The 18964-nt window shown below is 37.8% G+C and overlaps 1 protein-coding gene across 1 annotated transcript in view; it reads right to left on the bottom strand.

Annotated features, from left to right (window-relative positions):
* LIX1 (limb and CNS expressed 1) overlaps window positions 1-4455 on the bottom strand; it is a 51909-nt gene extending 47454 nt beyond the window's left edge. The window contains exon 1 of the mRNA XM_017848973.1: window positions 3982-4455. Within this exon, the coding sequence (XP_017704462.1) occupies window positions 3982-4063 (82 nt within the window). The 5' untranslated portion in view covers window positions 4064-4455. The remainder of the gene's footprint in view (window positions 1-3981) is intronic.
* Window positions 4456-18964: the final 14509 nt, after the last annotated feature.

Here is an 18964-nt window from a genome sequence, read left to right as displayed (position 1 = left end):
AATTAGCCGGGCGTGGTGGCAGGCGCCTGTAGTCCCAGCAACTCAGGAGGCTGAGACAGGAGAATGGCATGCACCTGGGAGGCAGAGCTTGCAGTGAGCGGATATCGCGCCACTGCACTCCAGCCTGGGCGACAGGGCGAGACTCTGTCTCAAAAAAAAAAAAAAAAAAAATTATCTTTCCCTCTCCACTTTCTTGTCACACTTCTGTTCAAATGTGATTATTTAATGGACTCTATCTATGATCCTGGTAGAGTTCCTTTTTCTCCCCTTTGTTTTCGTAACAGATACAAGTTGAGCATCCCAAATCCAAAAACCTAAAATCCAAAATGTTCCAAAATCCAGAACATTTAATTGCTGACATGAGACTCCAAGGAAATGTTCACTGAAGCATTTCAGATTTCAGATTTGGGGTGCTAAAGTATATATAATGCAAATGTTCTGAAATCCAAAAATAATCTGAAATCTATAACACTTCTGGTCCCAAGCATTTCAGGTAAGGCATACTCAACCTGTACTGGTATTACAACACTAATGACATGGTAACTAGCACTTGTGAGAGGCAATGTCTCCTAGTGTTTCAAGGTGAAGATTTGGAAGAGAGAATTTGATTCCTGGCTCTATCACATACTAGCTGCGTGACTTTGAGCAAGTCATTTTAACCTCCATGTGCCTCAGTTTCCTCACCTCTAACAACAATAGTACCTACATTGCTAGCTTACTGTGAAGCATAAATGTTTCTAGTACAGTGCCTAGCACATGATTAGGACTTGACATCTTAGCCTTACTATTAAATGGTTGAAGGAAGAGCCCAAAGATGGCAGATAAACATATTGTGCTCTTGTAATACGAAGAGTTAACATTCAGATTAGGATCTGAAAGCATAGCTATCTTGAGGTCATATGGTGATTTCTTTTGAGAAGGTAGGCGAGGAATTGTCAAACAGCGGCAAACGAGTAGTAAGTTCAAACACTTCTTCAAAAGAGTGGACAGGGGCTGCTTTTAGGATAGCTCAGCTTCGGTTGTGATGCATGACACATGAAACGAAATTGGATATTGCACAAAGCCAAGAATGGAAGGCAACATGGAGACAAGATATACTTTGCAGAGATTCTGCCTGGTAGTGTGGAGACTTCCAGTGCTACTTGTTTTAAAAGAGAGACATTTATGCAGGGAAGACCAGTCCAGTGTCAGCTTAGATGAACAAATTTCAAATTGGGAGTCCACTTTATTTGAAACCTCTTTCCATTATTTTTCATATGAAATGTGAAACAGGGAAAAGAAAAGAAAGTGTTATGGAATTTATTTCCTTCTAGAAGAGAAAATAAAAAAAGAAACAAATCACAACTATTGCCAGATGAATGCCTTATATAAAATAAAATGACAGATTTAATGTATTGCAAAATACCATTTGAAGAGCTTCCTTGTCTGAAAAAGCATTTGAATTTTATTTCTTTAAATGAACGTAACTATTCCCATGTGCATCTGTTTCATACCAGAAAACTCTCTGGGTGCTTTCTCTTGAAGAGAAAATTCAGTTACTATTGCTTGTTTTTAAGCAAATCAAAAGCCAACTGAGGGCAATAAATGAATTGCATGATCATTTATACTCCCTGCATTATGTATAACCAAAGAGTGAAGAGAGAAAAACTGTGTTTGCATTCATGGAATTGAAATTTAGAAAAAATTTAAAAGTGTTTTGTGTGTGCATGTGTGTGTGTTTGTGTGTTTGTGTGTGTGTGCTCTTTTGCTCAAATGGGCTGAGTTTTAAAAATTCTTTGATCAGCTTTCATCTTGTAGGAAAGTAAGGTAGCAATTTTTCTTAAGGAATTGGCAGTGATGTGCTCAAGTGCTCAGCTCTTTCCTTCTGGCAGAAAGAGCTTGGAGCGGGTTAGAGTAGAGGAGGAGCTGGGAGTGACTAGGAGGAGAGGGGACTGCTCAGAACCTGCCATTCAAGGCTGGTGGCAGCTTTTTACAGGCTGCCAATAGGAGTGTGGTGGCAGCAACTTATGGGTATGCCAAAGAAAATGGGTCCATATGCCAAACTCTGGCGTGTGCAGCACCTACAGCTTGCCAGGGCAATGGCATAGGCTCCAGACAGACTTTTGATGTCCTGTCCCAGAAAGTAAGCAAGCCCATTCTCACTTATTCCACGAGACTGGTAAGTGATTGGATGTTTTACAGCTAGGAAAACTCCTGGTACAGAAATGTGCCATTTGGCTTACTGTCATTTAGTCATTTTGCAGATTAGAAAAGAAGGGAGAGAATCAGCAGTTTAATATTCACATCTATTAAGCCATGCAAGCAGTTGCAGAGTAGCAGTCCATTCTAGGGTAAACAGGAAATGCTCTCTGGTCAAATTTAGGTTCTATGTTAATGAATGAAATATATAAAACAGGACACTTATTTGTTCTCCCATATAAAAGAAGTCCTGCGAAGTCCTGGGTGACAGAACTTAATGTATGCTTTATTGTAATCCTTTTTCTAGTCTGTCTTCTCTTCTAAACTGTAAACAGTCACAGCAATTTAGTTCATCTAAAAATGAGCTATACAATTTCACATTTGAACTTATTAAGTTTTCAATGAACCAGTGAAAATGTCCCCTATTTTTTTAACTGCTTCCCCTATTTAAACCCTCAGCATAAGAACCCTGGTCCTATACAATTTATCCAAAGCTTGGGCAGCCCAAGAGCCCTTTTATCCCGCACTAGTGAATTCAGTTCTATTGTAGGAGAGAGACATTCTTTACTTCCCTTTTTGCTTAAAAAACATAACAAACCTGAATAGACTCCAGGCTAGAGTAGTGGAGAGAGTGATTTTTATTAGATCTAACATAGTTATTGGCAAATGCTTACAGACAATATTTAAAAAGAGAGAGAGAGAGAAAGAAAAGGCTTTCACTTTATGCCTAAAAGGACAGATTGGTTACAATTTAACATCTAAGAGGAAAAATTTATAGAATTAAATGGCCTAACATTCCTCTTTCTTCAACATATAAGAAATCTAAGCTAAGAGGACATCTGGAAAGGAACATTATTCAGCAATCAGAAAGCAAAAATTCAAACCATTGATGTTTTGATGGAGACAAACATAACTAGATTCACAAAGAGGAAAGCTGCAACCTATTGAAGTTAAAAAAAATTCCATATGCATTTTACCTTTTGGGAAGTTCCATAGCAAAGTTCTATTTCAGAAGCCCTTTGTAATATGAAACCCACTGTAGATAAGATACAACATGAAGATAGTCTGTTTTGCAGCAGCAGGAAATCAAATTGGTTCCAGAAACGAAGTTATATGACAAATGGTTTAATAGTATTGCTAGAATTGGAAATCTTGACTGAATTATTTTTAAATCATTAAAAAAAAAGATTTTAAAATAACTTTGCCATGCTGTATAAATTGGTGGTGGGGGGGGTGGGGTCCCCACAGCGAGTGTTGCTGAGGTTGGGAGGCATCTCATTTTATTGGCCTTTTAACTAAAGCATTATAATCTGTTATCAAAATTTAAAAGCTCAGTGGTGATTTACTGTTAATTCTGGTTTGCAACAAAAATTTTCAGACAAACACGATACTTGAATTAACATAACTAATATGTGCTGTGGGGTATTAAACAGGTTAACAAATAATGATATATTTTAGTATCATTTCCAAGTTATTTTTAGGTTTAATTTCAGCAACAGTTAGTTTTGCTTTACTTAAAAAGCATCAGAAAAAGTTCATTAGGTCTTAGGCAGGTCTTGGATTATAGAAGAGACTTCTAAATAGTTAGCAAGATGTATCACTGACAAAATAACCCAGCGCCTAATGCCTGTAGGTGAAATGAAATCGTTCTTCTGACTGAAGTCAGGAACAAGTTAAAATATCACTTAGAACACAGCATACGACTGCAGAGATTTAGGAGAAATCTTACTTAAATAGGATGTGACTTGACGTTTAGGACTATTTTCTAAAAAGTCAAAAAACTTTTCCCCCTTCAGTACTTACAGTCTTTGAAGACTAGAGCCGGATCTCTGTGAGGCAAGACTTGGGCAATGATCTGTCTCAGAGATTCCAAGGTTCTGTCCATCTTGGGTCTGCCTGTGTGAGCCTCCTGTACAGAGTGTCCTCATGCCTGAATTCTTGCAGTCCTGGGCTGAATTTCTGCAGCTCATTGATGCACTGGATTACCAAAGAATCCCTTTTAACATCTGCCAATCAGACATTTCCCAGAATCTAAAGACCCCTCAGGGGGCCCTCTTCCCAGGCTCACTTATCTTTGTTGTATGCTGAGCTAATTAGCTCGAAAGGCTAGCTGACAGGCGGGTTCCCATTGCTTTCTTCTGTTAAACACACCCACCTACAGGCTAGCTGGGGAAGCTCTCTAAATTATGAAAATGGCTTTCCTCTCCAACCAGATTTTGTCTGAATGCTGTGCAGCATTCTGACTTGAGTATTTCTTCTGGCCTCCATCTTCAATTGTGTTGCCCCCAGGAATATGGAATCAGGAAGGTTATTTCTCCAGGAAATTTCCTGAATGACAAGGGAGCTTTCAGCTTAGGACTGCCAGCTATGTATTAACAGTATAATCTGTATAAATCTAAATTTTCAGTATAATTCTTCTTTGGCAAAGGAGTACCATAAAGATTATGGCGCTGGGCGCAGTTTCTCATGCCTGTAATTCCAGCACTTTGGGAGGCTGAGGCTGGCAGATTGCTTGAGCCCAAGAGTTCCAGACCAGCCTGGGTAACATGGAGAAACCCCAACTCTACAAAAAGTACAAAAATTAGCTGGATGTGGTGGCACAAGCCTGTGGTTCCAGCTACTTGGGGGGCTAAGTTGGGAGGGCTTGAGCCTGGAAGGTTGAGGCTGCAGTGAGCCCAGATTGTGCCACTGCACTCCAGCCTGGGTGACAAAGTGAGACCCTGTCTCAATTTTTAAAAAAATCTTTTAATAACCACCTTAAAAAACATATATGTATTTGCTTGCCCTGTTTCTTTGTTTTATTTTTCTTTTTAATAGAGTCTCATACTGTCATCCAGGCTGGAGTGCAGTGGCGTGAACATAACTCACTGCAGCCTTGACTAAGGCGAGGGGCTTGAGCTCTGGGCTCAAACAATCTTCCCATCTCAGTGCCCCAAGTAGTTGGGAGGCACGTGCCACCACACCTGGCTAATTTTTAAATTTTCTCTAGAGACGGGGTCTCACTTTGTTGCCCAGGCTGGTCTCAAACTCCTGGGCTCAAGCAATCATCCCACCTTGGCCCCCAAAGTGCTGGGATTACAGGCATGAGCCACTGCACCCTGTCCTGAAATTTTTAATAACTATTAAATGAAAGGAAGTGAATTACATCAGAATTAATTAAAGTCAACCTTGGGAATGATTCACTTTGAAGGGTAAATAGGGAAACAGATATTCCCAGGCTAGCTGTAAGACTGTCCGTCAGGTTTTACTTGCCTCTGCCCAACAGAAGTGACTAAAATCTGGAAGCCTTGGCTCCTGAATTCAAATACAGGGCTTAATTTAGTCCCTAGCTATATGGTTTTTTTTTTTTTTTTTTTTTTTTTTTTTTTTTTTTTTGAGACAGAGTCTCACTTCGTCATGCAGGCTGGAGTGCAATGGCGTGATCTGGGCTCACTGCAGCCTTGACTTCTCAGCCTCAAACAGTCCTCCCACCTTAGCCTTTCTAGTAGCTGGGACCACAGGCCCACGCCATGGTGCCTGGCTAATTTGTGTATTTTTAGTAGAGAGGGGGTTTCACCATGTTGCCCAGGGTGGTCTCAAACTCCTGGCCTCAAGTGATCTGCCCATCTCGGCCTACCAAAGTGCTAGGATTACAGACGTGAGCCACCATGCTTGGGCTTTATGGATCTTAAGAAAACAGAAATTCTTTTTCTACCTATTTATGATATATACTACCCGTAACACTTTGTTAAATAATCTTTCCATAGAAGACATAAATATAAGTCACGAGATTCCTTTTCCATAATAAGGATTTATACCAGATATAAAATAACTAATTTTAGTGGCTATAACCTATATTACTTGTTGAAGGAGGTTGTTGAGGATTGTCAAATTTTTATTTAAAATTTTTTTCCAGGGTAGCCACAGAGATTGCTTTTCAGTGTTTCTTCCAGTTTTCAGATTCCATAACTAGGTTGTATTTTATGATGAACTGAAAGTAGACCATTAAAGACTATATAAAAATGAAATACCTTCCATGTGATCAGCTTCTTCAACTAGTTTGTAGAAGAGCAGGCTTCATAAAAGGAAATAGATGGAATGGAACTAGAATAATAATTCCTGTTATACTGACTGTATTAGTTCATGCTGCTAATAGAGACATACCCGAGACTGGGTAATTTATAAAGGAAAGAGGTTGAATTGACACATGGTGCAGCATGACTGAGGAGGCCTCAGGAAACTTACAACACGTCCTTCTTCACATGGCAGCAGGAAGGAGAAGTGCCAAGGAAAGAGGCAAAACTCCTTATAAAACCATCAGATCTCATGAGAACTTACTCACTATCATGGGAACAGCATGGGGGTAATCACCCCCATGATTCAATTACCTCCCATCAGGTCCCTCACACCACACATGGTGATTATGGGAACCACAATTCAAGATGAGATTTGGTTCCAGGTGTGGTGGCTCACACCTGTAATCCCAGCACTTTGGGAGGCTGAGGCAGGTGGATCACCTGAGGTCAGGAGTTTGAGACCAGCCTGGCCAACATGGTGAAACCCCAGCTCTACTAAAATACAAAATCAGCTGGGCGTGGTGGTGCATGCCTGTAATCCCAGCTACTTGGGAGGCTGAGGCAGGAGAATTACTTGAACCTGGGAGGCAGAGGTTGCAGTGAGCCGAGATTGTGCCACTGGACTCCAGCTGGAGCAACAGCGTGAGACTCTGTCTCAAAAAAAAAAAAAAAAAAAAAAAAAAAGATGAAATTTGGGTGGGGACACAGTGAAACCATATCATGACCATCACTTAGCAAATGCCCAGAGGGAGTATATGCCACACAGAATACAGACACAGGGTTGTCCCAGAGTGCAAAGACATTGTATAAGATGAGAACTTGAAAGAAGTAGCCCGCATGTTAAGACATTTTCTTTAAATAGGGTCCCAAAGTGCACTTTACATGAGCTGTACCAAACGGGAAATTTTCAATGATCTTGCTGTCCAGGAGTTTATAATCTAAAACAGAAATTAGATGCTCTATGGACAAAAAAGCTATTATCTATTGATTGGACACAAAGTATAAATAAAGTACTTTCAATGTGATATTGTATTGGAAACCAAGATATTTAATATCACCACTAGAGAACTAAGAAAATTAATACAGACTTCTCAAAGAAGTAAGCCTGATAATATTAAAAAAGAAAAATATATAAATGTTTCGATTTCAGTCAATAAATGGGCATTTCTGTATGCTCAAATATAATTCCAGCAGTATTTTAAAATATTTTGGTTGCATTTTGGTGAAAGCAACACTGAATGTGGGATCATTAAGACCTAGGGTCTGATGTTCATTATCTATATAAACTTAAGCCACTCATCTTTGGACTCAGAGTCCTCTTCTATAAAATTAAGGGATTAAGCTGGATGCTCTCTTTCAGTTCTAACATACATTTTTCTATGTCTGTATTACAAATGAGCACAAATATTATCACAGATATTTTAGCCTTCTGTAAGTTCATATATTTGTTTCCTAAGGGTGCAATGGTCTTCAAACAAATCACTTCTATTCCCACAATCAATCTGATTGTTATCCATTCATCAGTATGAGAGACACAAATCAATATAAGGAATTCAGTGATGTTCACTGCTAATACTAATTATAATGAAAGGTAATAATTTGTTGAGAAAACTAATTTTCTTGCCGGGTGCAGTGGCTCACACCTATAATCTCAGCACTTTGGGAGGCCGAGGCAGGTGGATCACCTGAGGTCAGGAGATTGAGACCAGCCTGGCCAACATACGGAAACCCCATCTCTACTAAAAATACAAAAATTAGCCGGGCTTGGTGGCGCATGCCTTTAATCCCAGCTACTCAGGAGGCTGAGGCAGGAGAATTGCTTGAACACAGGAGGCAGAGGTTGCAGTAAGCCGAGATCGTACCACTGCACTCCAGCCTGGGTGACAAGAGTGAGACACTGTCTCAAAAAAAAAAAAAAAAAAAAAAAAAAAAAAAAAAAAAAAAAAGAAGAAGAAAGAAAGATAAAAAGAAAACTAATCTTCAATTTCCATGAGGTTTTTCTTTAAAAACCAAACTATGAGCATCTTCATGGAGAGCTCCAAAACAGCTTCACGAAGAGAAGTCCATATAAATATCATGATTTTAATGAGTTGTATTTTGATAAATGGAAAAGGAATTCTAAGAAAGGTGGATTATACAACATTCCAGTTAGAAAGCATAGTTTCTTCATTCCTATTAAGCCCAATCCTTCAGCAGAAGTTTTCTTAAACCTTTGTTTATGCATTTCCTTCTTAAATGCCCATAAAGACTTTTTACCTTAAAGTGCTATTGTAAGACAGTCTAGAAAAACAACTATTTCTCACTATTCTTTATTCGATGTAAGAAGCATCTGATGGAGATGGAAGAACCTGAGAAACCCCTGAACAGTGTGTCTATTTTAGTACAAATTCTAAAGTTCACATTAGATTTCACTGTAAACCTCAACCATCTGTTGGCATATACCAAAAACAAAAGTATTCAAACAAAGGTAGATGACTACAGTAAAAACCAAAATGATGTTTTTACAAATCCTGTCAGAGTGTACTAATCAGAGGATGAGAAATAACATATAACTGACATATTCAGTGATCAAAACTTACCACCCAAAGGTAAGAAGGTGGCTCAGGGAAATAGCACACTTACCAATCTTCTAGGGAAAACAGAGTTCTTTAAGATGAGAAATCAAGGTGGTATATTTTGCATAATTTTATGCATAATGCAACAAAAAAGTTGATGGAAACTATAATTTTTCTTTTTTCTTTTCTTTTTTTTTTTTGAGACGGAGTCTCACTCTGTCGCCGGGGCTGGAGTGCAGTGGCCGGATCTCAGCTCACTGCTAGCTCCGCCTCCCGGGTTCCCGCCATTCTCCTGCCTCAGCCTCCCGGGTAGCTGGGACTACAGGCGCCGCCACCTCGCCCGGCTAGTTTTTTTTTTTTTTTGTATTTTTTAGTAGAGACGGGGTTTCACAGTGTTAGCCAGGGTGGTCTCGATATCCTGACCTCGTGATCCGCCCGTCTTGGCCTCCCAAAGTGCTGGGATTACAGGCTTGAGCCACCGCGCCCGGCCGGAAACTATAATTTTTCCCGTAAAAAGAAAAAATCATTCCTGGTCAGGCATGGTGGCTCATGCCTATAATCCCAGCGCTTTGGGAGGCTGAGGTGGGTGGATCACTTGAGGTCAGGAGTTTGAGACCAGCCTGGTCAACATGGTGAAACCCCATCTCTACTAAAAATACAAAAATTAGCTGGGTATGATGGTGCATGTCTGTAATCACAGCTACTGAGGAAGCTGAGGCAGGAGAATTGCTTGAAGCTGGGAGGCAGAGGTTGCAGTGAGATTTGCAGAGGTTTGTTTACTTGAGATCACGAATGAATCAAGTTTGTTTACTGAGATCACGCCACTACACTCCAGTCTGGGTGACAGAGTGAGACCACATCTTAAAATAATAATAATAATAATAATAATTCCTGTAATTCCAGTAACAGTTTTGTTGTTAGATGGCTCATTACAGTTATAAAAATGTTAAGAAGGTGGGGCCACTTATTAAAATAACATGCAGAATGTTAGAAAATATAATGGATACATTGAAGAGTCATCTTCAGTTAGAGAAAAGAAGGAACTCTCTCCTTTTGCCATAAGGTGCTCTGCTCTGGAGGAAGAAGCTAGCGTTAAGTGAAACAGGAGAGTGGGCCTGTTGGTGAGGCTGCAGGTGAGGTTAGTGAAACTCCAGGTCCTCAGAGATTTCAGTTCAAGACATGCAGGCTTTAAAGAATAAGCCTGCAGTAACTAAGCCTGAGTTGATTTATACTACTCATCTCCAGTGAATCAGGTGACTGAGAAAGGGAGTAGACCTTGATTGAGATTTAGGAAGATTATCATCCCTGAAATAATTTATTCACTTACTTTCTAATTCTTAAAAATTTACAATTTAAGATAAATTAAATCAAATGTAAAAGAATTGGAATGAAACAGTTAAATGCCTTAATATAGAGAACAAATAGTTTATGAAAATGACGGGAAATGACTGACAACAGCTCCTTTCAGATTCTAAAGGGAAATGAGTGGAAGGAACTGGAAGGGTCTAAATGCAGAATTGTCAAAAGAGGGTCAAAGCTGTGTTCAGGAGTGTTTCTGAGGGTGTGTGGGAGGATGAAGAAGAAAGGCTGGGAAGAAGGTCACTTCGCAGAGGTGATAGCTAATGACTGTTTAGTGTCAGCTTTGTTTAGCCTGGACTAGGAAGAGAGCAGTAGGAGGAATGAATCAAGTTTGTTTACTCTCAGCTGGGAAAGAACAAGTTAAAAGAATGAACGGCTGCAATGTTAATTTATATACTGTCAACTGGGAAGGGACCAATGAGACATTTGAATCAAGGTATTTATTGAGAGCGTGAGTTGGAAAGGTAACTTCAGATGGTTTCTAGGCAAAAGTTTACAAACACAAGTAAAATAAAAGAACTTTATCCTAGATACTTGTTTATTGACGTTTCACTGCCTTTAAGAAATCATTAATAGGAATTCTGTTGAACTATATGAAAAATAACTAGAAAATAGATAAATATCCCATCTCCAGATTACAGGAATGTACATTTCTTCATTTTATAGAACATTATGAAAACCACTAGTAAACTGCTCTTTTTCCTTGCCAATGCAAAATCAACTCTCATAACCATAAAGCACAATGAAATTCAACCTCTCATTTATGTCAGCGTTTTGATTGGTATATATATGGGGACGCTGAATAGGTCCATGTTATCTTGATGGTCTCATATAACCAATTACCCAGACCTGTCTTGGTATTTGGTCTCTGAGAAGAGTAAAATTGATTATTCAAGAAATACTTCAGAGGTCAAAGATACTGGGCAAGGCTTTGCTAGTTCACAGGTTAACATTTTAAGGATAAATTCAGAGTTATTTAAGTGGGAGAATTTGGATGTTCAAACTTGCAAGATTGGAGATAATGAGGCAAAGCCCTTGGGTCATTGGATGTTGTTTGTGATAACTGAGCTCATTAACGATGGTTGGCTGACTTCCAGTCTAATATGTATTTTTAAACAGATAGTTAAAAAACATTTTGGGCCGGGCGCGGTGGCTCAAGCCTGTAATCCCAGCACTTTGGGAGGCCAAGACGGGCGGATCACGAGGTCAGGAGATCGAGACCATCCTGGCTAACACGGTGAAACCCCGTCTCTACTAAAAAATACAAAAAACTAGCCGAGCGAGGTGGCAAGCGCCTGTAGTCCCAGCTACTCAGAAGACTGAGGCCGGAGAATGGCGTGAACCCGGGAGGCGGAGCTTGCAGTGAGCCGAGATCCGCCGACTGCACTCCAGCTTGGGCGACAGAGCGAGACTCTGTCTCAAAAAAAAAAATTTTTTTTTTTGGTTTGTTTTTGGAGTGGATTTTGCTAGTGGCCTTTATAATGATATTTTCTCTTTCATAAAAGTTTATCTAATTATTAGTTCCTCTCCTTCCATTTTCTCAGATAACACACACACTTTCCAGGACAGAAATTTATATCATTGGGTGCATAGGAGAAAACTTTACATAAAATGTGGCTGTAAAGTGATCAGATTGATTCTAAAAGAGGCATTTGAATTCCAGCTGAGTTTCTGAGCTACTCGTCAAATAAAGAAAGAAGAGGTCTTCTATAAGGAGCAAGCCAAGGGATGAGACACACACCCCTTCTGTGGGCTACCTAGAAAGTCACATTTCTGGGGGTGTAAGTCATATGGAATGTTTAAATCTTTGCAAAAATAATGAGCAAATTAAAAGGAATATCTAGACTATGCAAAAATTATTAGGTTAAAATACCTAGGAGAATATTTATTGGTTTAAACAAATTACTTAAACCTAACATTAGTTGATGGAGATGTTGGGTTCAAGGAACCTAGTAATTTCACAGCTCCATATATTTCAGCTGAAGCTTCCTGTAAAGACTGCATCATCAATATACTCTTAATTCAATCCAGGCTACACTTATGGATATGCTTACATTAAGATAAAAGCCTTGTGCCATCCATTTTACACTGTAAATTATAATTTTTACTTCACTTCCTATGCAGTCGCCACTAGAGTTCTGCACTTAGCATGCATTCTGCTGACAAAGAAGAAACATAAAGGAGTGTTGTGCAGTAAAAAATAATAAAAAAAAAGAAGAAGCATTATTTCTCTTCAAAATCTGTTTAAAAGAGAAATAAGAAACTGCATAGAAAGAGGGACCTATTTTCCCACAAATTGAAAATTGGAGAAAGACCAAATTAGAGTATATTTTCTTCTGAGCTTCTCAAGGTATCTCAGTAGCCTTGAGCTCAAAAGAAAGCACTCCCCAGCATTGCCCTCGAAACAAAACAAAAGCCCAGGAATGTTACACTGAGGGCTTCTGTCTATTCAGATGGGTTTTCTTGGGTGTGCACTGAGAAGATAGAAAGACTTGTAATAGGAAAAAGCTTTGTTTTCTAAAAAGTGAGAAAACTTGGTGGAGGATAGAATCAAAACCTGGTTGTGAAGACTGTCTCCTCTCATACCTCCATGGCACCAGGAGGACAAGTCAAATTTTATGGGCCTCCGAGACTGTGCAGAAGAGACTCCCAGGCTGAATACAAGCCTTAGGTCACTGGAATATGCTGGTTTTCCTACCATTCACCATTTTGGTACTTATCATTATATTTTTTCTCCTACTCTTTCTATACCTTATTTACTCTATGTGATTTTGAGCAAGTACTTTTACATCTAAAGATATTTTCTCATCTCTAAAATAAGAACAAGGTAATAGAGAATCACTGTAACTATAATATAAAAAACAGGGGAGGCCTCCAAGCCAGCAAAAGTTTATCTTAAAAAAAAAAATCTGTGTACTCTCCTCCCCAATATCACTTTATATACCTCCACACACTTGAATTACTGATGTGTGAACATGTACATTTTCTTCCTAATGTAGGTCAAACCTCTTCAGCCAACAGTAGCATTATAGTAAGCAGGGTTTTTAAATTCATTTTTTAAAGTTTTTTTTTTTATTTAAAACAATTTATTGGGGGTCTCACCATGTTGCCCAGGCTGGTCTCAAATTCCTGGGCTCAAGCGATCCTCCTACCTCAGCCTCCCAAGTAGCTGGAATTACAGGCACAGGCCACGCCTGGTGATTTGTTTATTTCAAATAGTTATCTTTTCTTTTTTAAAAACTAGAAGCAAATAGTCTTGTAATAAATGTCCCAAGTAATATTTTATATATGAGGCATACTTCTACTTATGGAATTAAGTGTAAATGTTATATAAAATGTTAGTTTAATAAATTTCTTATTTTTAATTTTTGTGAGTACATAGTAGGTGTATATATTTATGGGGTACATAAGATATTTTGATACAGGCATTTCATGCATAAGAATCACATCAGGGTAAATGGGGAATTCCTCAGCTCAAGCATTTATCCTTTCTTTATGCTACAAATGATCCAATTATAGTTGTTTAGTTATTTTTATTTTATTTTATTTTGTTATTTTTAAATGTATAACAAATTATTATTGACTGTAGTCAACCTGTTGTGGTATCAAACACTAGGTCTAAATCATTCTAACTATTCTTTGGTACCCATTAACCATCCCCATTTTTCTCTCAACCCCACCTCTCAGCCTTTAGTAACCATTGTTCTTCTCTTTCTCCTTGAGTTCAATTGTTTTAATTTTTAGCTCCTACAAATGGGTGAGAACATGTGAAGTTTGTATTCTGTACCTGGCTTATTTCACTTAACATAATGACCCCACTTCCATCCATGTTTTTGCAAATGACAGGATCTTATTTTTTTATGGCTGAATAGCACTCCATTGTGTATATGCACCACATTTTCTTTATCCCTTCATCTGTTGATGGACACTCAGGTTGCTTCTAAATCTTAGCTATTATGAACAGTGCTGCAACAAATACGGGACTGCAAATATCTTTTCAATACACTGATTTATTTCCTTTGGGTATACACTTAGCAGTGGGATTGCTGGATAATATGGTAACTCTATTTTTAGATTTTGAGGAACCTCCAAACTGTTCTCCAATAGTGGTTGTATTAGTTTACATTCCCACCAACATTGTATGAGGGTTCCCTTTTCTCCATATCCTCGCCAGCAAATTTTTTTTTTTTTTTAATTTGAGACAGGGTCTCACTCTATCACTCTATCACCCAGGCTGGAGAGGCTGGAATGCAGTGACATGATCACAGCTCACTGCAGCCTTGAACTCTCAGGTTCAGGTTATCCTCCCACCTCAGTATTCCCAGTAGCTAGGACCACAGGCACACACCACCATGCCTGGCTAATTTTTTTTTTGGTAGACAGGGTTTTGCCATGTTGCCTAGGCTGGTCTTGAATGCCTGGGCTTAAGAAATCTTCCTGCTTCAGCTTCTCAAAGTGCTGAGATTATAGGCATGAGCCACTGTGCCCAGCCCAGCATTTGTTCTTGCCTGTCTTTTGGATAATGGCCATTTTAACTGGAGTGAGAAGATATCTCATTGTAGTTTTGATTTACATTTCTCTGATAATCCATGATGTTGAGCACTTTTCATACAACTGTTTGCCATTTTTATGTCTTCTTTTGAGTAATGTCTAATGTCTACTCAGATCTTTTGCCCATTTTTAAATCAGATTGCTAAATTTCTTTTCCTATCGGGTTATTGGAGCACCTTATTTATTCTGGTTGTTAATCCCTAGTCAGATGGATAGTTTTCAAATATTTTCTACAATTCTGTGAGTTGTCTCTTCCTTTTGTTGATTGTTTCCTTCACTGTGCAGAGGCTTTTAAATTTAATGTGATCTCATCTGTCTATTTTTATTTTGGTTGCCTGTGCTTCTGGGGTATTACTCAAGAAATCTTTGCTTAGTTCAATGACTTAAGAGTTTTCCTGGGCCGGGCGCGGTGGCTCAAGCCTGTAATCCCAGCACTTTGGGAGGCCGAGACGGGCGGATCACGAGGTCAGGAGATCGAGACCATCCTGGCTAACCCGGTGAAACCCCATCTCTACTAAAAAAAAAAAAAAATAAAAAAACACTAGTCGGGCGAGGGGGGGGGGCCTGTAGTCCCAGCTACTCAGGAGGCTGAGGCAGGAGAATGGCGGGAGCCCAGGAGGCGGAGCTTGCAGTGAGATCCGAGATCCGGCCACTGCACTCCAGCCACCGCGACAGAGTAAGACTCCATCTCAAAAAAAAAAAAAGAGTTTTCCCAATGTTTTCTTGTAGTAATTTCAGTTTGAGGTTTTAGATTTAAGTCTTTAATCCATTTTGATTTGATTTTTGTACATGGTGAGAGGTAGGGGTCTAGTTTTTTTCTTCTGCATATGGAGATCCAGTTTTCTCAGCATTATTCTGGGCATTTTGTGTTTCCATATAAATTTTAGAATTGTTTTTTCTATTTCTGTGAAAAATGTCATTGGCATTTTGATAAAGGATTACACTGAATTCCTAGCTTGCTTGGGTACTATGGACATTTTAACAATATTGATTTTTCCAATCCATGAACATGGGCTCTCTTTCCATTTGTTTGGTGTCCAATTTCTTTCATTAATGTTTTATAGTTTTCAATTTCTTTCATTAATGTTTCATAGTTTTATTGTCATTAATGTTTTATAGTTTTCATTATAGAGTTCTTTCACTTCTTTGGCTAAGTTAATTACTAGGTATTTTAATTTATTTATAGATATTGTAAATGAGATTACTTCCTTGATTTATTTTTCAGATTGTTTGATGTTGGNAGAGTTTTCCCAATGTTTTCTTGTAGTAATTTCAGTTTGAGGTTTTAGATTTAAGTCTTTAATCCATTTTGATTTGATTTTGTACATGGTGAGAGGTAGGGGTCTAGTTTTTTTCTTCTGCATATGGAGATCCAGTTTTCTCAGCATTATTCTGGGCATTTTGTGTTTCCATATAAATTTTAGAATTGTTTTTTCTATTTCTGTGAAAATGTCATTGGCATTTTGATAAAGGATTACACTGAATTCCTAGCTTGCTTGGGTACTATGGACATTTTAACAATATTGATTTTCCAATCCATGAACATGGGCTCTCTTTCCATTTGTTTGGTGTCCAATTTCTTTCATTAATGTTTTATAGTTTTCAATTTCTTTCATTAATGTTTCATAGTTTTATTGTCATTAATGTTTTATAGTTTTCATTATAGAGTTCTTTCACTTCTTTGGCTAAGTTAATTACTAGGTATTTTAATTTATTTATAGATATTGTAAATGAGATTACTTCCTTGATTTATTTTTCAGATTGTTTGATGTTGGCATATAGAAATGCTACTAAATTTTGTATGTTGACTTTGTATCCTGCGACTACTGAATTTTAAAATCAGTTCTAAGAGTTTGTTTTTTGGTGGAGTCTTTAGATTTTTCCAAATAAAAGATTTTATTGTCTGAAAACAAGGATAATTTGACTTCTTCCTTTGGAATTTGGATGCCATTTATTTTCTTCTTTTTTCTGATTGCTCGAGCTATGACTTCCAGAACCATGTTGAATAACAGTAGTGAAAGTGGACATCTTTGTTGTCTTCTAAATCTTAGGGGAAAGTCTTTAAGATTTTCCTCATTCAGGATGATACTAGTTGTGGGTCTGTCATATATAGCTTTTATTATGTTGAGATATGTTCCTTCTGTATACAGTTTTTTTGAGAGTTTTTTTTTTTTTTTTTTTTTTTACCATGAAGAGATACTGAATTTCATCCACTTTATTTTTTCAGCATCAATTGAAATGATCACATGGTTTTTGTCCTTCATTCTGTTGATATATCACACTGATTGGTTTGTGAATGTTTAAACATCATTGCATCCGTGGGGTAAATTCCACTTGGTCATGATAAATAATCTTTTTAATGTGTTGTTGAATTTGATTTGCTAGTATTTTCTTGAGGATTTTTGTGTCAATGTTCATCAGGGCTATTAGCCTGTAGTTTTCTTTTGATGTGTTTTTTTCTAGTTTTGGTATTAGGGTAATACTGGCCTTGCAGAATGAGTTTGGAAGTATTTCCCGCTAGATTTTTCAGAATAATTTGTGTAGGATTTGTGTTAGTACTTCTTTAAAAGTTTCATAAAAATTCAGCAGTGAAGTCATGGTTCCTGAGCTTTTCTTTGCTGGGAGACTTTATATTATGTCTTCAATCATGTTACTTGTTATTGGTTAATTCAGGATTTGGATTTCTTCATAATTCAATCCTGGGAGGTTGTATGTGTCTAGAAATGTGTCCATTTCTTCTAGATTTTCCAATTTATTGGCATACTATTGTTCATAGTGGTCTCTAATGATCCTTTGACTTTCTGTTGTGTCAATTGTAATGTCTCCCTTTTCATTTCTGATTTTACTTACTTTGGTCTTCTCTCTCTTTTCTTAAAATTTGGACTAAAGCTGTATCACTTTTGTTTATCTTTTCAAAAAATAAACTTTTTGTTTCATTGATCTTTTGTGTTGTTTTCTTCATTTCAATTTCATTTATTTCTGCTCTGATCTTTATTATTTCTTCTACTAATTTGGGTTTGCATTGCTTTTGCTTTCTAGTTCTTTAATTGTTAGGTTGTTTAAAGTTTTTTCTACTTTTTCATATAGGTGCCTATAGCTATAAAATTTTCTCTTAGTACCTGTTTTGCTGTATTGTATAGGTTTTGGTATGTTGTGTTTCCATTACCATTTGTTTTAAGACATTTTAATATTTCCTTCTTAATTTCTTCATTGACCCACTGGTTATTCAGGAACATATTGTTTAATTTCTATATGTTTGTATAGTTTCCAAAATTGCTTTTGTTATTGATTTCTAATTTTATTCCATTGTGATCAGAGAAGATACCTGATATAATTTCATTTTTTGAATGTTTTAAAGACTTGTGTGGTGGCCTAACACATGATTTATCCTTCAGAATGACTCATGTGCTGAGGAAAATAATGTGTATTCTGCAGCTGTTGGATGAAATGTTCTGTATCTATTAGATCCACTTGGTCTATAGTGCAGATTAAGTCTGATATTTATTTGTTAGTTTTCTATGTGGAAAATCTGTCCAATGCTGAAAGTGGAGTGTTGAAGTCTCCAGAGTTTTGCATTGGGTTCTATCTCTCTTTAGCTCTAATAATGTTTGCTTTATATATCTGGGTACTCTAGTGTTGGGTATATATACACTTAAAATAGTTACATCCTCTTACCAAATTGACTCTCTTATCATATTGTGACCTTGTGACCACGTGACCACCTTTTGTAGTTTTTATATTAAAATCTATTTTTTCTGAAGTTAAGTATAGCTACTCTTGCTCTTTTTTGGTTTCCATTTGCATGGGATATCTTTTTCCATCCCTGTATTTTCAGTCTATCTGTATCTTTGTAGATGAAGTATGTTTCTGGTAGGCAACAGATCATTTGGTCTTAAAAAAAAAACAAAACTGCAGCTGAGGGTCCTGCAGGACCTGCAGCTGAGGACCTGTAGGACCTGCAGCTGAGGGTCCTGATTGTTAGAAGGAAAACTAACAAACAGAAAGGACATCCACACCAAAACCCCACCTGTACGTCACCATCACCAAAGACCAAAGGTAGATGAAACCACAAAGATGGGGAAGAAACAGAGCAGAAAAGCTGGAAATTCTAAAATCAGAGCACCTCTCCCCTTCCAAAGGAATGCAGCTCCTTGCCAGCAACGGAACAAAGCTGGATGGAGAATGACTTTGATGAGTTGAGAGAAGGCTTCAGATGATCAAACTTCTCCAAGCTAAAGGAGGAAGTTTGAACCCATTGCAAAGAAG

Source organism: Rhinopithecus bieti, unplaced genomic scaffold (genome assembly GCF_001698545.2).
Source record: "Rhinopithecus bieti isolate Rb0 unplaced genomic scaffold, ASM169854v2 scaffold_32597, whole genome shotgun sequence".
NCBI classification, from domain to species: Eukaryota; Metazoa; Chordata; class Mammalia; order Primates; family Cercopithecidae; genus Rhinopithecus; species Rhinopithecus bieti.
This window is presented reverse-complemented; position numbering and strand designations above follow the sequence as displayed.